Source organism: Colobus angolensis, unplaced genomic scaffold (genome assembly GCF_000951035.1).
Source record: "Colobus angolensis palliatus isolate OR3802 unplaced genomic scaffold, Cang.pa_1.0 Scaffold158, whole genome shotgun sequence".
NCBI lineage: Eukaryota > Metazoa > Chordata > Mammalia > Primates > Cercopithecidae > Colobus > Colobus angolensis.
This window is the reverse complement of record NW_012114688.1, coordinates 5,524,806-5,546,213: the sequence shown is the minus strand read 5'-3', so window position 1 is coordinate 5,546,213 and position 21,408 is coordinate 5,524,806. Positions and strand designations below refer to the sequence as shown.

General features: G+C 38.4%; 1 protein-coding gene across 5 annotated transcripts in view; it reads left to right on the top strand.

Moving 5' to 3' along the window:
• PTGER3 (prostaglandin E receptor 3 (subtype EP3)) overlaps positions 1-21,408 on the top strand; it is a 208,185-nt gene that overhangs the window by 93,476 nt on the left and 93,301 nt on the right. Inside the window, exon 4 of one of the 5 annotated variants that reach the window (XM_011936913.1) lies at positions 584-648. The exons of the other annotated variants lie outside the window; for them this stretch is intronic. Coding sequence (XP_011792303.1) covers positions 584-648 — 65 coding nt within the window. Of the gene's footprint in view, positions 1-583; positions 649-21,408 lie in introns of those variants that run through there. 5 annotated transcript variants of the gene reach the window in all.

Below are 21,408 nucleotides of genomic sequence, written 5' to 3'. Positions count from 1 at the left end.
AATGTGAAGGAGCCCATCCCAGTCACGAAGATTAGGATATATAGTAGCAGCAGTAACAACAACAACAAATCCCCAAATCTTAGCATTTAAAAATGACAAAAGGTCTTTGACCCCATATAACATGTCTGTTGGGAATCAGCTGTGGGAACTTGGAAGCACATTGTCCTCATCAGAGACTCAGGCTATTGGAGGCTTCAAGCATCACTAGACCTCACAGCACACAGAAGGGAAGAATTGTATGGCAGCTCTTAAATACTGCCAGAGCAAGTATTATGTGATGCCAACCTGAAGAAGTATGGTTGTTCCTCGGTATCCACAGGGAATTAGTTACATGACCACCTCCCCCATACCAAAATCCCAGGATGCTCAAATCCCTTCTATAAATTATAGTAGTATTTGCATACAATTTATGCACATCCTCCTGTACATTTAAAATAATCTCTGGATTACTTATAATACCTAATACAATGTAAATGTTGTATAAATAGTGATTATACTGTATCACTTTTTTATTTGTATTATTTTTATTGTTGCATTGGTATTTTTTACTGTTTTCTTTTCTCAATATTTTTGATCTGTGGTTAGTTAATCTGCAGTTTGCAGAGCCCCCAGATACAGAGGGTAACTGCTCATTGTGAGCAGGTATAAACCTATCATGTGCCGGAACAGAGGAGAAATAGGTACTCATGAACAGCATTAATGTATACACCAGAATATCAATAATAAAGACAAAATAACAGTGAAGAAAATAACTACAAGAGTGCTGTGTTTTAAAAAAGCTAGCTCCTCCAGCTGAGTTTGCGACTCTAATCCCTGCTTATTTTGAGCACTTTCCATGTGTTGATTGACTTGGAAAGGTGGGAGATTACCAGCAAGCCAGGCCATTTGGGCAAATATGGGCATATTTTTAGCAAAGCTGAACAAACTGGTTGGTCACTTAAACTACCCAATTTAGACTTATGGTAAGAATAGCACGCAGTTCAGAATTGCCAAGACTGCTGCTTTAGTCAACAGAAAATTTTTCATATGCATGGTGGTAATGCAGTGCGTCTCTGGAAGAAATGCAAGAGTATTTTAACATTTGGTCCAGAAGAAATATGTAAAGGGTGTTTGTAGAATTTGGTGCCCTCTTCGGTGACTTAAGGTTATGGATTTGTGAACTGAAAATCTGTAATTTGTTCAGGTTATTAAAACATATTCTAATTCAAAATCATTAGACTGGTAAAAAAAACTTCCACTTTTAGGACTCTATGAAAACTACATTAACCCTAAAGTAACAAAGCTAGTAAGTGTGATGTAGTAGAAGGGAAGGGGCTTTAAGGAAGGCAGGGTTCATAAACCCATCATGAAGTTACTTACTGCAAGAACTTTAATTAATTTCAAATCTTTCAGGCCATTTCTCATCTGTTATGTGAGAATATTAAGTAAATGTGGCAAGTACTGTTGATTCTACCTTCAAAATGTATCTTGTACTATTCACTTCTCTCCATCTCTAAAACTCCTAATTCAGGCAAAACTCATTTCTCAGCTAGACCACCACCCCTGCTCCTAATACGTCTCCTCTTGTCCCCACCAGCCCAATCATTACTCAGCAGACAAGGATCGTTCCTGCCCCAGGTTCTTTGCACATGCTATCCCACTCTTTTCCCTACCACCTGCATGCTACAGCTCTGTTTCTTCCTTTAACAGCTTAAGTACTTTCTCGAAGGATTTTTTCTTGCTATTCCTATCTACAGTAGATTTCTCTATTTTTTACTATCTCAGCTCATTTGTTTCCTTCATGGTGCCTATGCTATGTAGTAATTTGTTTCTGTTCGTATGTTTACCTTTGGTTTTCTATATTAGAATATGAGTTTCCCAAGGGCAGAGACAGGCTTTGTCTTGTCTGTCCTTGAATCCACCAAGCAAAGTGCCTGGCACATTGGAGGTGCTGAGGAAATATTTGTGTAATGATTGAAGGAATTGCTGTGAAGAATATGTGAGTTAATTAAGTGTATCTTTAGGTACCTGGGTAGTCCTCGGTTAATGTTGTTATTCTTTCCCTTTTCTTTACCAGTGCTGCCCAATCAATCTCCATTTCTTCTACTCGTACATTTCCCTGCTGAAGGTATACTAGCATGTTTCCCCATCATATGCAAATATCCTAGAAATCTAAACTAAAAGGCAAAGATATTGAAGTACAGGGAACAGAAGAAATTGCTCTTGACTTTGATACATTGTTCTTTTAATACCTCTGTGTTTTTGTGAATTATGCACTGAAACTCTTACATGACCTTTCCTACACCAAATTTAGAGGTTTGTAATCAGCGGACAAATGTTTGTTTCTTATGACTTCTTTCTATAGGTTATACAGTATCTCTAAGTTTTTCCTGAACAATGGTGTTAACAAATAATTTTAATACTTCATTGTTACTTTCTTTTATTATTCGAAAATGGGTGGAAAATGAAGGTGCAAAAATGCAGAAAGTAGTTATAAAAAGTTAGCTAAGGAACTGTAGAGTTAAGACAAAGGTAAAAGGAATTAAGCATGCAATGGATGGTTACCATTTAGTTTCTATTGGACACATGAAAATTAAACTGATTAATAGTGTCTTTATTTACAAAGGAAGCAAGTAAGTTTAAAGAATAGCACGAAACGGGCCTGGCACAGTGTCTCACGCCTGTAATTCCAGCACTTTGGAGGCCGAGGCAGGAAGATCACTTGAGGTCAGGGGTTTTACACCAGCCTGGTCAACATGGTGAAACCCCATCTCTACTAAACAACAACAACAACAAAAATGAAAATTAGCTGGACGTGGTGGTGGGCTCCTGTAGTCCCAGCTACTCAGGAGGCTGAGGTGAGAGAATCGCTTGAACCTGGGAAGTGGAGGTTTCAGTGAGCCAAAATCGTTCTGGGTGACAGAGCGAGACTTTGTCTAAAAAAAAAAGAAAGCATGAAATGCTAGAATTTATTGGGTATTATATCTAAAAGGAGAGCATATTTATGAAATTTAAATCAGTTTCTTTAGATCTCTGTAGAACAAAATCCCCACTCTAAAATACATTATCTCTTGCATATTTGACTTTCTTATATGTTTTTAGATTGATTTTGTTTGAAAGTCGTGAATTGCCAATAGAGCTTGCTCCTTTTGTCCCCTGAAAGGTGAGTAAACCCACTCTGTCATTTACTTATGAGGAACTTATGATTCAGTGAGGTGAAGGAATTAGTCCTACTGGAATGCCTCCATTCTTTGTAATCAGTTGCCTGAATTATTTTAGAGTCTGTTTATTTAAAGGAATCTTTCATAGTTCTGGCAAAAATTTATTTATAAATGGCTTTCAGTTTGGGGTAGAAAATATTAACTATTACACAGTTGATCATTTTAGATGCACAAGAAGTAAGGCACTCAGGATGTCCTTAACTTTGTTTTCCTCTTGGTTGGTTAATCCCTCCATATGCAATAGGTATTTTACTTCAATCTGTTTCTTGTTTAAGACCACTGAAAGTTAATCCATGGAGATCACACTCTGTACCTTCTGAAATAACTCTAACAAATCAAGTTTAAAATTTTCCTGACCCTTCTTCACGTCTTCCTTCACTCCTTAACTCCTGCCAGTGTGTGCTGGGAATTTGCCTCTGGACTTTGACACATTTACTCTTTAGATTTGTTATGTCCCACATTCACTGAACTTTGCCATATTCTTAATGTTGATCTGGATTTGCAGAGGAGGTTTTGGAGTTCTGCCCATATTCCCAGTGTCTAATCCCCAGCAAGCCTATCTCTGTTTTCCTCCACTATCCACTGCCTTAAATTAAATTACCATTATGCTAGCTACATTTCAAGTTCTTGGTAGCCACATGTAACTACTGGTAATCATATTGGACAGAATGGAAAGTTGTATTGAACAGTGCTACCCTAGAGTATCGAGACCTTCACCTACCTGTGCCAGCATCAGTATCTCTCTCTATAGATGAAATATCTGGGCAACACAAACTAGAATGCCTCAAGGGTCCATAAAATCATTTGGCAAGTTAAGTCTCAGTAAAAATATCCTTGATGTTTTTTTCTTTGTAGTTAATGATGCATTTTCATTGCTTTCCAAACTCTTTCACAAGGCTTACAAAATCCATCATGACCTTTACCATTTGACTAATTTCATTATTTCTCTTTCCCTTGAACAGTACTCTTTTGAACTATTTTACATTTCTTTCTGGTGTTCTTTTTTTTTTTTTTTTTTTTTTTTTTTTTAGACGGAGTCTCACTCGGTTGCCCGGGCTGGAGTGCAGTGGCCGGATCTCAGCTCACTGTAAGCTCCGCCTCCCGGGTTTATGCCATTCTCCTGCCTCAGCCTCCTCAGTAGCTGGGACTACAGGCGCCCGCCACCTCGCCCGGCTATAACTATTTTACATTTCTTGACTCCAAGTCTAAACTTGCTATTCTTTCTGTCTAGAATATTCTTCCTTTTCTATTCAGTGTCTCAAGTATTCTCTGGTGCTATGGGACACTTTAAGAGGAGGAGCTTAATCCCTTTGGACAACTTAGAGATGTGGAATTAATTTAATGTTGCTTGATTATTTCTATTATTCAACATCAGAAAACAATTTAGGGCACAGGCAATGTGAAACTGAATTTGGTACACAGAAAATTATGAAATACTAAACTTCTTAAGGGAGGAGTCCTTAACCTCAGAAACTTAGATTGTTCCTATTGTTTTGTAAGAAACAGATCTTTTGCATATTTATCCGTAGATGTGTATGTGTGTATGTAACTCCCTTCCCCCACATAAACTTTTCCCAACACTCCTTTACCCCACACCTGAAGAGACAATGGAGGAGAGAAGGGAGGAGCTCTGTGAATAAAATGCAAACTGTATTTGAATGCAGCCCAGTATTTAACTCAAAGAAAATATTTTAATACTAGCCAGAACTTTTGAGAAGCATGCTCTAATTCATCCTTTCCTTTTCTTTATGACATCTGTCTAGAGGGAACATTTGTGGAAGAGACTCATCCACAGAGAGAGTAGGGTTGGCAGAAGCAGTGCAGCTCACAGATAGGCTGTGGTCCTTCCTGTAAGGCAGCACCTGACCTCTATCTAGTGAGAAACATTTAAAGAGAATAGGCTGACTTACAGCAAAGAATGACAAAGGGTTGGGGTATCCCCTTTGAAGATACTTCCTAGTATTATTATAACATCTTTTTTTTGAGACCGAGTTTCACTCTTGTTGCCCAGGCTGGAGTGCAATGGCATGATCTCAGCTTACCACAACCTCCGCCTCCCAGGTTCAAGCAGTTCTCCTGCCTCAGCCTCCCAAGTAGCTGGGATTACAGGCATGTGACACCATGCCCCGCTAATTTTGTATTTTTAGTAAAGACGGGGTTTCTCCATGTTGGTCAGGCTGGTCTCAAACTCCCAACCTCAGGTGATCTGCCCACCTCGGCCTCCCAAAGTGCTGGGATTACAGGTGTGAGTCACCATGCCCAGCCATATTATTATAATGTCTTAAGCTAATATATTTGAATGGATGACAAACATGGTCTGGCACTTCACCTGTATGCTTTTCCCTGTTCTTCCTTTATCCATGTTTGGGGTGCAGAGACGAGGGTAGAGATCTCTTCAGGAAATGTGTTTACTTAATGACAATAAGCTACAAGGAGCCTTTCCTGATACTTTTACTCAAGACTTGAGAATTGAACCTGATACATATGCTTCAGACTAATAATAAAATGAAAAGAAAATTTGTGAAGTTTTATAATATACCTATAGTTGCAATATCATCCTGAAAATGCAGTAACTATGATGAAGATTTTCCAAATTCTATTCAACAGATCTCAATTTGACCAAGATCAGAATATTCAATTAAACTTTCAGGCACTTAAAGCAAGAACTTATAATCGTCATCAAGCAAAAAATATCCACCCACTTGAGAAACTATTCACAATTCAGATGAAATGTCTCTGGTCATTTTTCTTTTCAGTTATTGCAAAATCTGCTTCCGTGAAACATGCCCATCTGTTTCTGTATGATTAAAAAATATCTTGTACAAGTAATGAAGTACATGAAATCAAACACACTTGCTAAACTAATGGCATATGGAGTTATTATGCATGTGAGACTCGAGGCTCAGTGATTAGATTATGCTTCTCTACTTCCATTATGACTGCAAATTGATACGCAGCCATTTTCAAATTAGTGACTGTATTAGTTAGTTCACAGGCTGCTGTAAAGATCTGCCTGAGACTGGGTAAATTATAAAGGAAAGAGGTTTAATTGACTCACAGTTCCACAGAACTGGGGAAGCCTCAGGAAACTTACAATTATGGTGGAAGGGGAAGCAAACACATCCTTATCCACGTGGTGGCAGGAAAGAGAAGTGCAGAACAAAGCGGGGTGGGGAAAAGCCCCTTACAAAACCATCAGATCTCATGAGAACTCACTCACTATCACGAGACCAGCATGGAGGTAACGACCCCCATGATTCCATTACCTCCGACCGGCTCCCTACCATGTATAATTCAAGCTGAAATTTGGGTGGGGATACAGCCAAAGCATATCAGTGGCAACATATAAACTCCAAGACTCATGTCTAGTTTTGCAGAGTGTTGGTTTTATATGAGAGCAGTTACTGTCCCTATGCAGTGAAGTGTGATACAGGCTCTTCCTAAGGCATTGCAGGAAACCTCTATCATTTCATCACACTCACTATGCTAAAAGCCATGATGAAATCCATGACTGTGCTCTCTAGCACTTACTTATGTTTTGATTACCACAAATAATTTTTTTTACATTTTGTTTCTTAGGATTCCCAGGCACGAACACCCATGCATCCTATCAAAACAAAACAAACCATAGCAAATATGTGTAAACACTTTTGGAATATGTACACATAGATAAACAAGTGTATAGAATGTAACAAAGTTTCTAAACCTTATCACATTGTTTATTTTAGTTGCCAGTACTCAACAATTATTCACGAAATTCAGACCCCAACAGCATTAATGTCTCAGCAATGTAACCTGAAGCTCGGCAACCCAAGTCTATATCAGTGGGAAAGCCTGAGCTTGTGCATTGTCCAAATGTGAAGGTTAATTTGAATTATTTTTCTAAACATATGGAGCTCTCCTTTACTTTCAAAAAAGAGAGAAAGAAAAAGTTGTTGCACACCTACGGTATTAGTCCATTTTTACACTGCTGAAAAGAACCTACCCAAGACTGGGAAGAAAAAGAGGTTTAATTGGATTTACAGTTCCACATGGCTGGGGAGGCGTCAGAATTACTGTGGGGGCTGAAAGGCACTTCTTACATGGTGGTGCCAAGAGAAAATGAAGAGGAAGCAAAAGCAGAAACCCCTGATAAACCCATCATATCTTGTGAGGCTTATTCACTATCATGAGACTAGCACGGGAAAGACCGACTCCCATGATTCAATTACCACCCACTGGGTCCCTCCCACAACATGTGGGAATTCTGGGAGATACAATTCAAGTTGAAATTTGGGTGGGGACACAGCCAAACTGTATCACCTACTTTAGCTTAAACATGGTGTTAGATATATCCACAGAAGATACAATGTTTAATTCTAATAATGACCCTGAGAGTAAGAAGTTTTCTCTCTATTTTTACTGATAATGAAAACTAAGGTATAGAGCGGATCATTGACTTCCCCAAAAACAGAGTGCTGAGGCTGAGATACAAACCTAGTCCTGGAACTCTTGAGTTTACTCCTTTTCTAATGTACCATGCTATCCCAGGTCACTGAAAACCTACTTATATAGTTACTATAACTGGAATTATATAAGCCTGCTCAAGGACATGTAGGGGCAAATCAACCAGTGAAAATAAAGTGTAGCAGAACTGGAAACATAAGACCTGTGAGCATGCATATCTGATTCCTGGAACACAAATAGTCAGGACCCCAGTCAAATGAGCTGAAGGTTAGTTCTGGGCCACAGTCCAATTGGAAATAGAAGTGTCAAATAGAAAACCTATAGCAGAAGTCCTGGTAGGCAAACTGTGCCAGTTGAGTGGACTATTGGAGATCATTTTGGTGTGGTGGGTCCATGAAAACCCAGGGCTTACCAGATACACCAGCTTTACAGAAATGGACTAACTAATTCCAGACACTGCAGACTGGCTTACTATACGCTTGCCTGTTATTGTGTAAGATGTTTTATGCAGATTATCAATGAAACCTCACCACAGCCAGCAGGAAGCAAGATTATTTTATTACTTGCCATAGTTTAGCACGGCAGGTTGAGTAGTGGTAAAGGGCATGCACTGTAGAACCAAGTTTCCTGGGTCTGTCTTCCGGTTCTTATTGATTCTGTTATCATCTATTTGGGGAAATTTACTTAACTCTGTCTGTTACCCACTTCATTTGTAAACTAGGAGTGAGATAGTTCTCAAGTTTTTAGCTTTCCAAGAGTATAAAGAGCTTCAAATGGTGACTGCCTCAGGAAATTGCTAGGCAAGTATATGATAAATAAAGGAGAAAACTAAGTAACTTGCGTAAATTCATAAAAGTGGTATGTGGTGGAGCTGGGACTTAAATTCAGAGATATCTGACTCTGCAAGTGAGCGACTTCAGGGACTTCACCTGTGAGGGGACTAGGGAAAGCAGATATCAACACAATCCCAAGAGTACAGGGTTAGGCATTCAATTTGGTGCTGGGTATATATAATAAAAGTTCACCAGCTCAAAGACATACAAAGAAATGCTGTCCATGTTTATCTGGACTTTTTGTTTCAAGCAACAACAAAATTCAGATTTAAAAAATGACATTTATTGATGAAATACCTCAAAAGTCTAGGACTTCAGAAATGGATGGACCTTGGTGCTTAAATGATGTGCGAAGAATCTGGGTTTTTCTGTCTCTTGCGCTGACTTCTTCTGTACTGGTTTCATTCTCAAAGGTACTCTTTTCATGGTAGTAACATGGCAACCAGGAGCTTCAAGCTGTTGTCTTTACCATTTGAGAAACTTCAGTGGGAAAAAAATTGCTTTGACTTCTCAAAATTTCTCAGAAGTTCCAGCAAATATAGCTGATAGAGTTATTGACCTAGTTTAGGTCATGTATCTCTATGTTTCTTCTTGAGCTAATTACCTTGCACTATGCTTGACCCTAATGAACCTTATAGACTAGAATAGAGGAAAGTGGCTCCAAAAAAGATAATTGAATCATTATTACTAGCATCAAGGAAGAATGACTTGAGTGATTAAAAATTACATATGTCAACTATACTATCTAATTGATTTAAGTAAGTACTCTTTTTTATTGCAAATGACAGAAATTCATTCCAGCTTATTTTTATTTTTTTTTATTTTTTTGACATGGAGTCTCACTCTGTCTCCCTGGCTGGAGTGCAGTGGCCCAATCTTGGCTCACTACAACCTCCCCCTTCCAGGTTCAAGCGATTCTCCTGCCTCCGCCTCCTGAGTAGCTGGGACTACAGGCGTCCGCCATCACTCCCGGCTACTTTTTGTATTTTTAGTAGAGACGGGGTTTCACCATATTGGCCAGGCTGGTCTCGAACTCCTGACCTTGTGATCCGCCCGCCTCGGCCTCCCAAAGTGCTGGGATTACAGGCGTGAGCCACCACGCCCGGCCATTCCAGCTTAACCCAAATGAAATTTGATATAAAAATGTTATGGAACTCAAGAGCAAGTAGCGCCATAGGCCTCATAAGGAACTGAAATGAGAAAATGAAAATCAATTGGTATTACAACGCTCTCTCTCTCTCTCTTTCCACATCTGTATTTAGGATATGTCTCTGTCTTCATTCAAATATCTCTCCTTCTCAATGCACGTGATTACTCAACAATTCTCAGTTTCAGCCACTCAGAAGAGATCAAAATTAGTTTCCCTCATTCTCAATTCAAAATTTGTGGAAAAAAAATATTGTTAGTCAAACTTGTATCTAGTGACCATTCTTGTCCAACCAAGGATGACATAGAGACTGGGTTAAACCAACTGCTTGGTTTGGGGGTAATTCTTGGAAAAATAAGGCTATTGTAATGTTGACAAAAATACCAAAAGCAGTCCACTGCAACATCACAACCAACCTTACTGACAGAAGATCTTGTTCCTGCTATAAAATTCATCTTTATCTTCTGGACTTTAGTAAATCTGCAAAGGTATAGAATCTATGCCTTTAAAAATGTCCACACAACAATATGAAAAATGGCAAGTCAATCTCCAATAATGAAATCTTGTATCAAAATCAGGCTACATGATTGTCACCCTGGCCATATATATGTAAAGAATCTAGACAACAAATAATAACTCAAACTACTTGCTTATTTACTTGCTGTTAAGTTGCAAGTTGTGGAAAAGAAATTAATCCATTCTAATGAATATTTATCCATTTCTTATGAATTTCAAAACATGTTGTCAGGAGGTAAGGCAGCAGATTTGTAGATAGGCTTTCCCTCAAAGGCTGACAGACTAGTTGAGGAGACAGACAAGTAAATCACTGATTGAAAAATAGCAAAGATATTTGATAAATGGGGTACACTCAGGATGCTATAAAATTTCAGAGAAGAAAACATCCTACCTCGAGGGGTATATTAGTTTACCAGGGCTGCCGTAACAAAATACCCACAGACTGGGTGACTTAACAGAAATGTATATTCCCACAGTCCTGGAGGCGAAGAGTCTAAAATCAACATGTTGGCAGGTTTAGTTTTGTTTGTGGCTTCTCTCTTTGGCTTGCAGGTGAACACTTTCTCTTTGTGTCCTGTGCCTGCACATGCCTTGTCTCTCTCTGCATGTTCAACTTTCCTTTTCTTATAAGGATACCAGTCAAATTGGATTCAGGCCCACCCTGAAGACCTAATTTAACCTAATTACTTATTTAAAGGCCCTATCTGCAAGTACAGTCACATTCTACATACTGGGAGTTAGGTCTTCAACACACAAATGGTGGGGTGAAGGGGTGTGCACAATCCACCCATAACAAGAGAAATTTTCTACAGTAGTGATGCTCAACCTGGCCTTAAAGGGGAGGGTATAACTCTGTGGATAGAACAGCAGAAACAAAGGTATAAATGCAAGAGTGTGCATTGCTTATCTATGGAATTTTAAATAGTCTGGTAAGGCTGGAGCTTAGGACACAAATGAGGAATTGAAAATTGGCAAAATGTGAAGTTGGAAAGGTAATTAACGATTGAATTATAAAAGGTTTTGTATTGAGATGGGCTAAATCATGGTTTAAAAAAATGCCTCAAGATATAATAGTACAAACACAACAAAAGTTTATTTCTCTCTTAAGGAATAGTTCAGGGTTGGTGCTACAGGTCCACTAGCAACTCTCTTCCACAAAGTGATTCCAGGATTAGACTCCATTCATCTCAAGGCTCTCATCCGTGTGATCATGCCTGGGTGGCTGTGCCCAAGACTTTCACTTTAAGGTGTGAACCAGTAAGTGGCACACTCACTCCTGCTGTCCTGCCATTGGTGAGTACTATTCACATGACCTCTCCTGGTTGCTGGATTATGGGGATTATAACATAAGGGGGTTGGCTGGATAACCCCTTCCCAGTTGTAATTCTATTATTATGAAAAGACAGAAAGGCATTTGGTACTAGGAGCTGTCATCATCACAGTCTTATAAGTCATAGTAAGGAGTTTGGGTTCTTATAAATTTGAGGATTTTTAAGGGGGAGGGTCGTGATTAAATTTTAATTTTAAAATGTAATGCTAGTAGCATTATAAAGAAAGAATTTGTGAGGTAATGTCAGAAGCACAGATACAATATGGAGGAAGCTGTTTTGGTAATTCTGGCAAGTGATTCTGAATTAAGGCAGTGCTAGTAGGAGTGTAGAAGACAAAACAGATTCCAGTGATATTTTAGAAATAGACTTACCATGACTCCTGACTGATTTCTTATGAGAAGGGAGGAAGAGGAAAATTCTAGTAACTCTTAATTCCTGGCTTGGGTGAATGATGAGATTTTGGTAACATTAAATGAGGAGGAGAGAGCTTGGGAAAGGCTCAGTTAAAAACACACTGAGGTTTGAGATATCTGTGGAATATCAAAACAGAGGTATCCAGTAAGTCATACACACAAGACATATTTTCAGGGGCTGAAAAAATACATTTCATGGTTATTATAATAATGGCAAAATGTAATTGGAATCACATGGGGATGAGGTCAACTATAATAATCATAGATTTATATAAAGACATAAGAATGGTGATTTCCAATTTTCATTTTATGCCCAAACAAAATAGGTCTCAGGCAAAACAGAAGAGTTTAAATACTACCAAATTATGAAAGCAGTGGTTTAGCCATTTTATAAGAATTCAATGGCCAAAAAAACAAAAAAATTTTCCCTTAAAATTCATAGATTCATAGATTCAAATTCTATAGAAAGATAAGCATAAAACAGAAAATCATTACAAGTTAGAGGAGCTTTTGAACTTGACAACTCTTTATGTATGAGTATTGCGTTAGATATACACTGTCATTGAAGTAGACATTTGATTAATAACCCTATGCTCTTGCAAGTATCTATCAAGCATGTTGAAAAAACAAGCAGCAACCAATTTTATTCTTCCATCTATCTTGCCGGCAAATAACTAGCTCCCTTTTGAAAATGCTGAATCATTTATATTTACATTTTTATTAATCTGCTCATTTTGTAGGATAGGCTCAAGGTAGTTACTACTAAATTAAAGATGATCACGTGACCATGAGTTAGTTAGAACATGAATCAAAGACCTAAATGCAAGATCTTATAACATGACTGTTAAGAAAATGACAAACAACTAAGTAATACCCAGATGATGTGGTTTGTCCGTGTCCCCATTCAAATATCAACTTGAATTGTATCTCCCAGAATTCCCACATGTTGTGGGAGGGACCCAGTGGGAGGTAGTTGAATCATGGGGCAAGGTTTTCCAGTGCTATTCTCATGATGGTAAATAAGTCTCACAAGATCGAATGGGTTTATCAGTGGCTTCTGCTTTTGCTTCTTCCTCATTTTTCTCTTCCTGGCACCATGTGAGAAGTGTCTTTCACCTCCTGCCACGACTCCAAGGCCTCCCCAGCCATGTGGAACTGTAAGTCAAATTAAACCTCTTTTTCTTCTCAGTCTTGGGTATGTCTTTATCGGCAGCATAAACACAGACTATATACAGTAAGGTGGTACCAGTAGAGTGGAGCATGGCTGAAAAGATACTCGAAAATGTGGAAGCAACTTTGGAACTAGGTAACAGGCAAAGATTGGAACAGCCTGGAGGACTCAGAAGAAGTCAGAAAAATGTGGGAAAGTTTGAAGCTTCCTAGAGGCTTGTTGGATGGCTTTGCCCCAAATGCTGATAGCAATATGAAAAATAAGGTCCAGGCTGAGGTGGTCTCAGGTGGAGGTGAGGAAGTTGTTGGGAACTGGAGTAAAGGCGACTCTTGTTATGTTTTGGCAAAGAAACTCGTGGCATTCTGCCTCTGCTCTAGGGATTTGTGAAACTTTGAACTGGAGAAAGATGACTTAGGGTATCTAGCAGAAGAAATTTCTAAGCATCAAAGCATTCAAGAGGTGACTTGGATACTGTTAAAAGCTATTCAGTAATATAAGGGAAGCAGAGCATAAAAGTTTGGAAATTTTGCAGCCTGACTATGTTACAGAAAAGAAAAACCCATTTTCTGGAGAGAAATTCAAGCCAGTTAGAGAAATTTGCATAAGTAACAAGGAGCTGAATTTTAATCCCCAAGACAATGGGGAAAATGTCTCCAGGTCAAGTGAGAGATCTTCGTGGCAGCCACTCCTATCACAGGCCCAGAGGCCCAGGAGGAAAAACTGGTTTCATCGGCCAACCCCACAGTCCCTGTGCTGTGTGCAGCCTAGGGACTTGGTGTCCTGTGTCCCAGCCACTCCAGCTGTGGCTAAAAGTGGCCAAAATACAGCCCAGTCTGTGGCTTCAGAGGACGGAAGCCCCAAGCCTTGGCAGCTTCCTCATGGTGTTGAACCTGTGGGTGTACAGAAGTCAATAACTGAGGTTAGGGAACCTCCACCTAGATTTCAGAGGATGTATGGAAATGCCTGGATGTCCAGGCAAAAGTTTGCTACAGGGGCAGAGCACTGATGGAGAACCTTTGCTAGGGAAGTGCAGAAGGGAAATGTGGAGTCAGAGGCCCCATACAGAGGCCCTACTAGGGCACTGCCTAGTGGAGCTGTGAGAAGAGGACCACCTTCCTCCAGAACCCAGAATGGTAGATCCACCGACAGCTTGCACCATGCTCCTGGAAAAGCTGCAGACACTCAACACTAGCCCATGAAAGCAGCTGGGAGGAAGGTTGTACCATGTAAAGCCACAGAAGTGGTGCTGTCCAAGACCATGGGAACCCACCTCTTGCATCAGCCTGACCTGGATGTGGAACGTGGAGTCAAAGGAGATCACTTTGGAGCTTTAAAATTTGACTGCCCCACTGGATTTTGGGCTTGCACAGTTCCCAAAACTCCTTTGTTTTGGCCAATTTCTCCCATTTGGAATGGCTGTATTTACCTAATACCTGTACCCCTATTGTATCTAGGAAGTGACTAGTTGCCTTTGATTTTACAGGCTCATAGAGGGAAGAGACTTGTCCCAGTTGAGACTTTGAACTGTGGACTTTTGGGTTAATGCTGAAATTAGTTAAACCTTTGTGGGACAGTTGAGAAGGCATGATTGGTTTTGAAATGCAAGGACATGAGATTTGGAGGGGCCAGGGGTGGAATTTTCCATACGGAGTGGCCATGTCCCCATCCAAATCTGAACATGTATCTCCCAGAATTCCCACCTGTTGTGGAAGGAATGTAATGGGAAGTAACTGAATCACAGGGGCTGGTCTTTCCTGTGCTATTCTTGTGATAGTAAATAAATCTCATGAGATCTGATGGGTTTATCAGGGGTTTCCGCTGTTGCTTCTTCCTCATTTTTCTCTTGCCGCCACCATGTAAGAAGTGCCTTTCACCTCCTGCCATGATTCTGAAGCCTCCCTAGCCATGTGCAAACACTTTTTCTTCCCAGTCTCAGTTATGTCTTTATCAGCTGCATGAAAACAGACTAATACACCAGATGTTTGAAAATATTTTAAATTTCTTAGATAATATTACTGAATTCAGGAAGTGAAAATGGAAAATGTTTTTGAAGATACAGCATCATTGAGTACTTTCCAAAATATTAAAATTCTTTTTCAGTGAGAACCATTATACTAAATTTTATAAATCATTATAATTTTAGTAAAGATAATTTACAAATTATATTTGAGTTCATTGTACTGAAAAATTCCATAGCAATTTGATATTTCCCTGTCTAGTCTGGTACTCAGGCTCAAGTGTGATGTTTGGGTATTGACCCTTGGGTACTGAATTTGATGTATTACTTTTCTGATCCTCTTCTAAGTTCTGATTCTCTATTTTTATTTCTATAGCATGAAGCTTTTGAAATAAGACTTTTGCTAAAATTGACATTGACCTCCCCCAAAACACACACTCTGTTCTTTAAAGAGGAGAGTGTAAACAGTATTTCAAAATAGACATCTTATAATTTGGACTGTAGAATCTTTCAGTTATAGAATTTGAGTTTGACTCCAAAATGTCATATTTCATCTTGAAATAAAGGCCAATATCCTGAATAAGAACTAACTCTTACCCATTTGGTGGGAATCAAATTATAAAATTACCTTTCTAATTTTTTTAATAAAAGTGAAATATGCTTAAAAAGCAAAATGAGTCAATTGCTTCAGATGATGCATAAACATAATAAACAATGATTAATTTTTATTTCCTTAAAAGGGTACTTTATTTTCATGTTTTATATTTAATTAACCATTAAATACATGGTTGTAAGATGATAAAGAAACAGTATGTTTTTAAAAGGGATATAGAGAGTCACTACACTATATAAATAGATTTTCTATGGGTGAGTGACCACTTCAAATGACTAACTCACAAGTTTCCTTGGGACTAATGATACCTAAAAGGCAGTTTCAAGTACATCCAAGTTCCAAATTCTCAGGATCTTCTTCACCTAACTATTCCTTTTGATGTTCCTCAGGGATTTATCTTGGTCCACATTGCATAGCGTACTTTATGTTCCTCAGGGATTTATCCTGGTCCACATTGCATAGTGTACTTTATGGATTATGCAACTTAAGTTCATATCCTCATGCTGATGATTCCCAAGTCTCTGTCCTGTTCAGACCTCCCACCTGCACATTCAACAGCTGGCTGGACATCATGTTCAGTTTAACCCCCCACTTAGTGCCCACTAAATAAATGACGTCAATTAAATGGTTTATTGAGAATGTTAAATGCTTTACAAAAACACTGGATTATAGACATCTTTGGTGACACAAAATAAAAACATCAGCTTACAGCAATTTTCATCCCAAATTTTCAACTGCCACAAATAATTTCCACCTGTTATCCCTCCCTCACCCAAAATTCACTGTGCTTATAATCAGAACATTCCCCTCTATCTTACTCTGAGACAAATTTCTAGATACGATCCTAATTTCCTTGTGTCTTTAAATGGCACCAACCTTGTTTTGGGCCAAAGGAGCCCTATTCAGGTGTGCAAATTGGGAAAAATATATTTTGGGCAGGAACTTCTTCTCCTTTTAGATGCTTTTTTTCTGCTATTGTCCCTTCATCCCCTTCTCCTCCTATTGAAATATTGCTTTCAGCCGGTTGTCAATTTCTTTCTTGACTGGATTTTAATTGATACAGTATTTACTCTCTTAGGGAACTGATGAAAAAAAAAAACCCAAAAGAATGACTCTGCAGTCGTGAAATTTTAAGGATTATGCTAAGGATAAAATAGATATACTTGGGGGGTGAGGTCTTTTCTGATAACTTTCAAATAATACAGATTCTACTACAGAGAAGTATGAATTTACAATGAAGAAGACCTAAAAGTTATCTAAGCCACCTTTGTTCTCTTGTGTTACATAGTCTTACTACCAACTTCCTAAAATCCTGTTTTATTGATGTTGCTGTCCAATTGAAGAACATACAAAGCCTCTTCCATTTTGTAGGCCATTTCAGTTTAAAATATCTGTCAGATCCTCAGTCTGATCTTCCCTTTACAGTCATTTTTGTCTTCACTAGGTAAAGTATCCAGACTTCACACTTTTTGACTTTTGGAATTGTACTACAAGATTAAAATCCCCACTCTATACTTGTTAGTTAAATTGTTTCATTAGGTGATGAATTAATAACTGAAATAATTAATGAATAAAATATTGCTGTGCCTGCTCCTTGCACGCCACTACTACTCTCACTCCAGCCTCTACACTTCTGTGTGTGCTATTCCTCACACCTGGAAAGCACACTTTCTACCTCTGAAACTATGACTGGAGTGTGCACCAAAATCACCTGGAAGGCTTAGCAAAGCACACAGTGCTTGGTCTCATCCTAGGCTGGAGCCCAAGCGTTTGCATTCAAGCAAGTTCCCAACAGATGTTAATGATACTGATCCAAGGACCACACTTTGAAAACACAGTTTAGAGCTCATATTATCTAGAGTTCTGAGATCCACTTTGTATTATTTCACATGAATTTTTGTGATGTCCTTTTTTCATACTAGAGGTTTTTCATACTTCTAGAAACTTGTTACGTATTGGTCCATTCTCCAAAAACTTAGTGCTCTCACAGCGTTAGTCCTAACCATGCTGAACTTTTTACCTTCCCCTGAAAAGACCATGCATTTTTGTAATTTCCTGCTATTCCCTTTTCCCAGCTTACTTCCCATCCTTTCATCTTGGTAAAATCTAAGACCTAGTTCTACTGTCCTCTCTTTTATCAAGACTCCTTCAAATTTCTTGGAAATCTCCACCCATTCCCATCTCTTTGATCCCATGGATCTCTGTACTTGTCAAGACCACTGAGAATATCTTTGCATGCATATTCTGAATGTCTAAAAGGCAGAAAGCAGAATATATATATATACACACACACACACACACACACACACACATTTGTATCCTTTGTACCAACACAATGCCTCAATAGAAGTATTTTTAAAGTATCCCAATTATTTGTAAAATATTGTGTTAAGTAAAAGCAAAAACAAATAAAGGCAAACCAAAATATTGCAAAAGGAAAGTGAACTTACATACTGAGTTGTCATGCAGAATATTGAAAATCAGATCAATTTAAATAGACTCTCCCATTAAGGCACAACCTCAGCTTCTATTCATGGCTAAAACATGACAGATAGTATATTGATATATTTATTGCTATTTCTGTATATAAATAAACACTTAGAAAAAAAGAGTAGGCAGAAGGAAGGAAAAAATACCTCTGCTTAGTCTAAATAAGACTGACTAGATGAAAATTAGAGGAAGTTAAAGAATATTTAGATTTGCTTGTATATTATAAAAGTATATAAAAAAGCATGCTGATGTCATTTACAGTAAGAACTTTCTGATAATAGTTCCTGTGACCTCTTATGAATTATTTCTGACTTTAATGTGCTTCTTCCCAAACATAGATTTGATTCTTTGCCTTAAGTCAACTAGATACTTTTTTGTACTTGACTTTAGGACCAAGGCATCTTGGTGGACTCATTATGGGCTTATTTCTCTTTTTCTAGCTCCAGAATAAAAACCACATGTAACTTCAACAATGCTTTGTATAAAATGGGTCTGTTTAGAACTGGTGATCAAAATGTATCTTGAAGGGCCAAAAGGGAAAGTTTAGAGCTGCTAGGTTAAACAAGGTCAATTTGAGGAAGTAATCATTTCGACAGCTGACATTATGTCTTGTAATAAACTTGGCCAACTGTTTTTTGTGGAAATTTTATTGTTTCTGTTGTTACTGCTGCTTCTGTCAGGGAAGGTGATCTGGAGAGTGTTTTAGAAAGTATGCTTTTCACAATTGAAATGATAAATCATCTTATGTAACTATTACACTCATTTATATCTTCACACTGAGGTAGGCAAATCTTTGGAAAGTAATGTTGTGTGTGTGGCCTGTATGTATGTATCAATGGAGACATCCTAATTTTCCCCCCCAGTTGATCCATGAGCATATCTATAATTTAGTATTTTTAAATCTATGTTAGTGATGAACGCCACTTTCACTGATATGGAAACTATGCAGTGAGAAACTGAGTTTCCCAAGCACAGAATTGATGAGAAACTACAGAGTTAGAGGATATAGAGGATTAAAATAAGCTAGAGTTGCCAAACTAAGTTTCCTTAGCAGAAGTAGCTGAATTCCTGAAGGTGAGCCAGTCACTTTGAGCCATGTGTTTTATTTATGCTGAGGCATCTTCATGATGATGCATATTACTCATGTGTATACTCAGAGACACATGACTGTGAAAGAAAAAAAAGAACAAAATGCGGTAACCTGATGCTGTTGGGTGACTTCTCAAAGTCTTGGTTGGAGTTTCTGGTTGAGATTATTTTGCCTTGTGGGTAGTTTAGTGTGTGGTCTAATTTGTTCCCTTTTCCAGGTAATTTCGAGTTTAGTTTTCTAATTTGGGGTTTACAATAGTGTCAAGATAATTAAATAAGAATATATTGTGAAGAGACTAGCATAAGGCTGACATATATACATTGTCAATAAATTGAGCTATTATAATTGTGAGAAAAATGAGATCTTTGAAGGTTTTATTCTCAGGGACAGGAGCCATCCTGTTCTTCCATGTGCCTATTTACTTCAGCACTTAGAGCATACTTCAACTTTTCAATCAATTTCCATGAAAGAGTCTGCCTCACTTATTTCCAATGGCTGGCAGTATTGTCACCATTTGGGGGATAGGGTACTAAATTTAAAAGTTAATGTTTCTCCAATTTCTGAGTTAGAAAAACTTCCATCACCGCTTCCAAAGTCATTATTTCTAAGGATACGTAGGCATCGGAAGAAAAAGTATAGAGTGATTCTAGCTATTAAAACTAGGTGATTATAACTGTTTTCACTCCCAGTGTTTGCCAAAGGACAAATTGTTGCCAACAGATGAACAAAGAAAATGGTCTTCTGCTTCTGAAGTAGTCACTTTCTCCCTTCATGTTCCCAGCAACTGTTTATTTGGTACCTCCTATGTGCTGCGCATAGGCAAATAAAAATGAATCTGAGATCATCTCTGTGCTGCATAAAAACTTTGCATTGTTTAATGATGTTTATTTGGGGAAAATATTTGGAAAATATATTAAACGATATCAGCAAACATTAAGGAGAACTTATTTTTTACAAAGCACAGTGACTTTGAGGGAAAAGATAATAAAAGAAGGTATGATCTTTTTTATGATAGGATAGAAGAAATGGAATTAAATCTAGGAAAGTCAGTGACAGCAGTCAGTCACAAGCAAGAAATAAAATGTTATGAGAACTCAGAGAGGACAGAGTTTATTCCTGTCTTAGATGAATCTGCAAGACTTCAGAGAGGCAAGGGAAACTGATATAAGTCTTGAAGAATAATAACTTCATTCACTCTTCAATCAAGCAATTATTAAGCCATTACTAAATACTAGGTACTATGGCAAATAAGTAAGATACAGAGAAGACACAGCTCCCTTTAGGAGCTCATGGTCTAGTTATAGAAGAGACAGGTATGCAATAACATAATTATAACACAATAGACATAATATTAAAATATAACACGATACTGATATAATTTAGTATAGTTACTGAGAGAACCCCTCACTCTGCCTTCAGTCTACAGTTGTGTGTATGTGTCTGCGTTTGTGTGTAGTACGTTTGTGTATCTCTATGTGTATATGCATATAGAAGGGAAATTTAGAAAGTCTTTCCAGAGGAGACATTTGAACCAAATCTTGAGGAAGGGTAGAATTCAGCAAGCTTCCCCGAGAATTGGGGGCGCAGGTGAAAGAGGGAGGTGATAAGGTTTGACTCTGTGTCCCCACCCACATCTCATCTTGAATTGTACTCCCATAATTCGCATGTGTTGTGGGAGGGACCAGGTGGGAGATAATACAAATCACGGGTGCAGTTTCCCAGTACTGCTCTCCTGGCAGTGAATAAGTCTCGTAACATCAGATGGTTTTTATCAGGGGTTTTTGCTTTTGCATCTTCCTAATTTTCTCTTGCCACCACCATGTAAGAAGCACATTTCACCTCCTGTCATGATTCTGAGGCCTCCCCAGTCGCGTAGCACTGTAAATGAAACCTCTTTTTCTTCCCAGTCTCAGATACGTCTTTATCAGCAGCGTGAAAATGGACTAATACAGTAAATTGGTACCAGTAGAGTGTGGTATTGCTGAAAAGATACCCAAAAATGTGGAAGCGACTTTGGAACTGGGTAACAGGCAGAGGTTGGAGCAGTTTGGAGGGCTCAGAAGACGGGAAAATGTGGGAAAGTTTGGAACTTCCTAGAGACTTGTTGAATGGCTTTGACAAAAACGCTGATAGTGATATGAATGATAAGGTCCAGGATGAGTGGTCTCAGATGGAGATGAGGAACTTGTTGGGAACTGCAG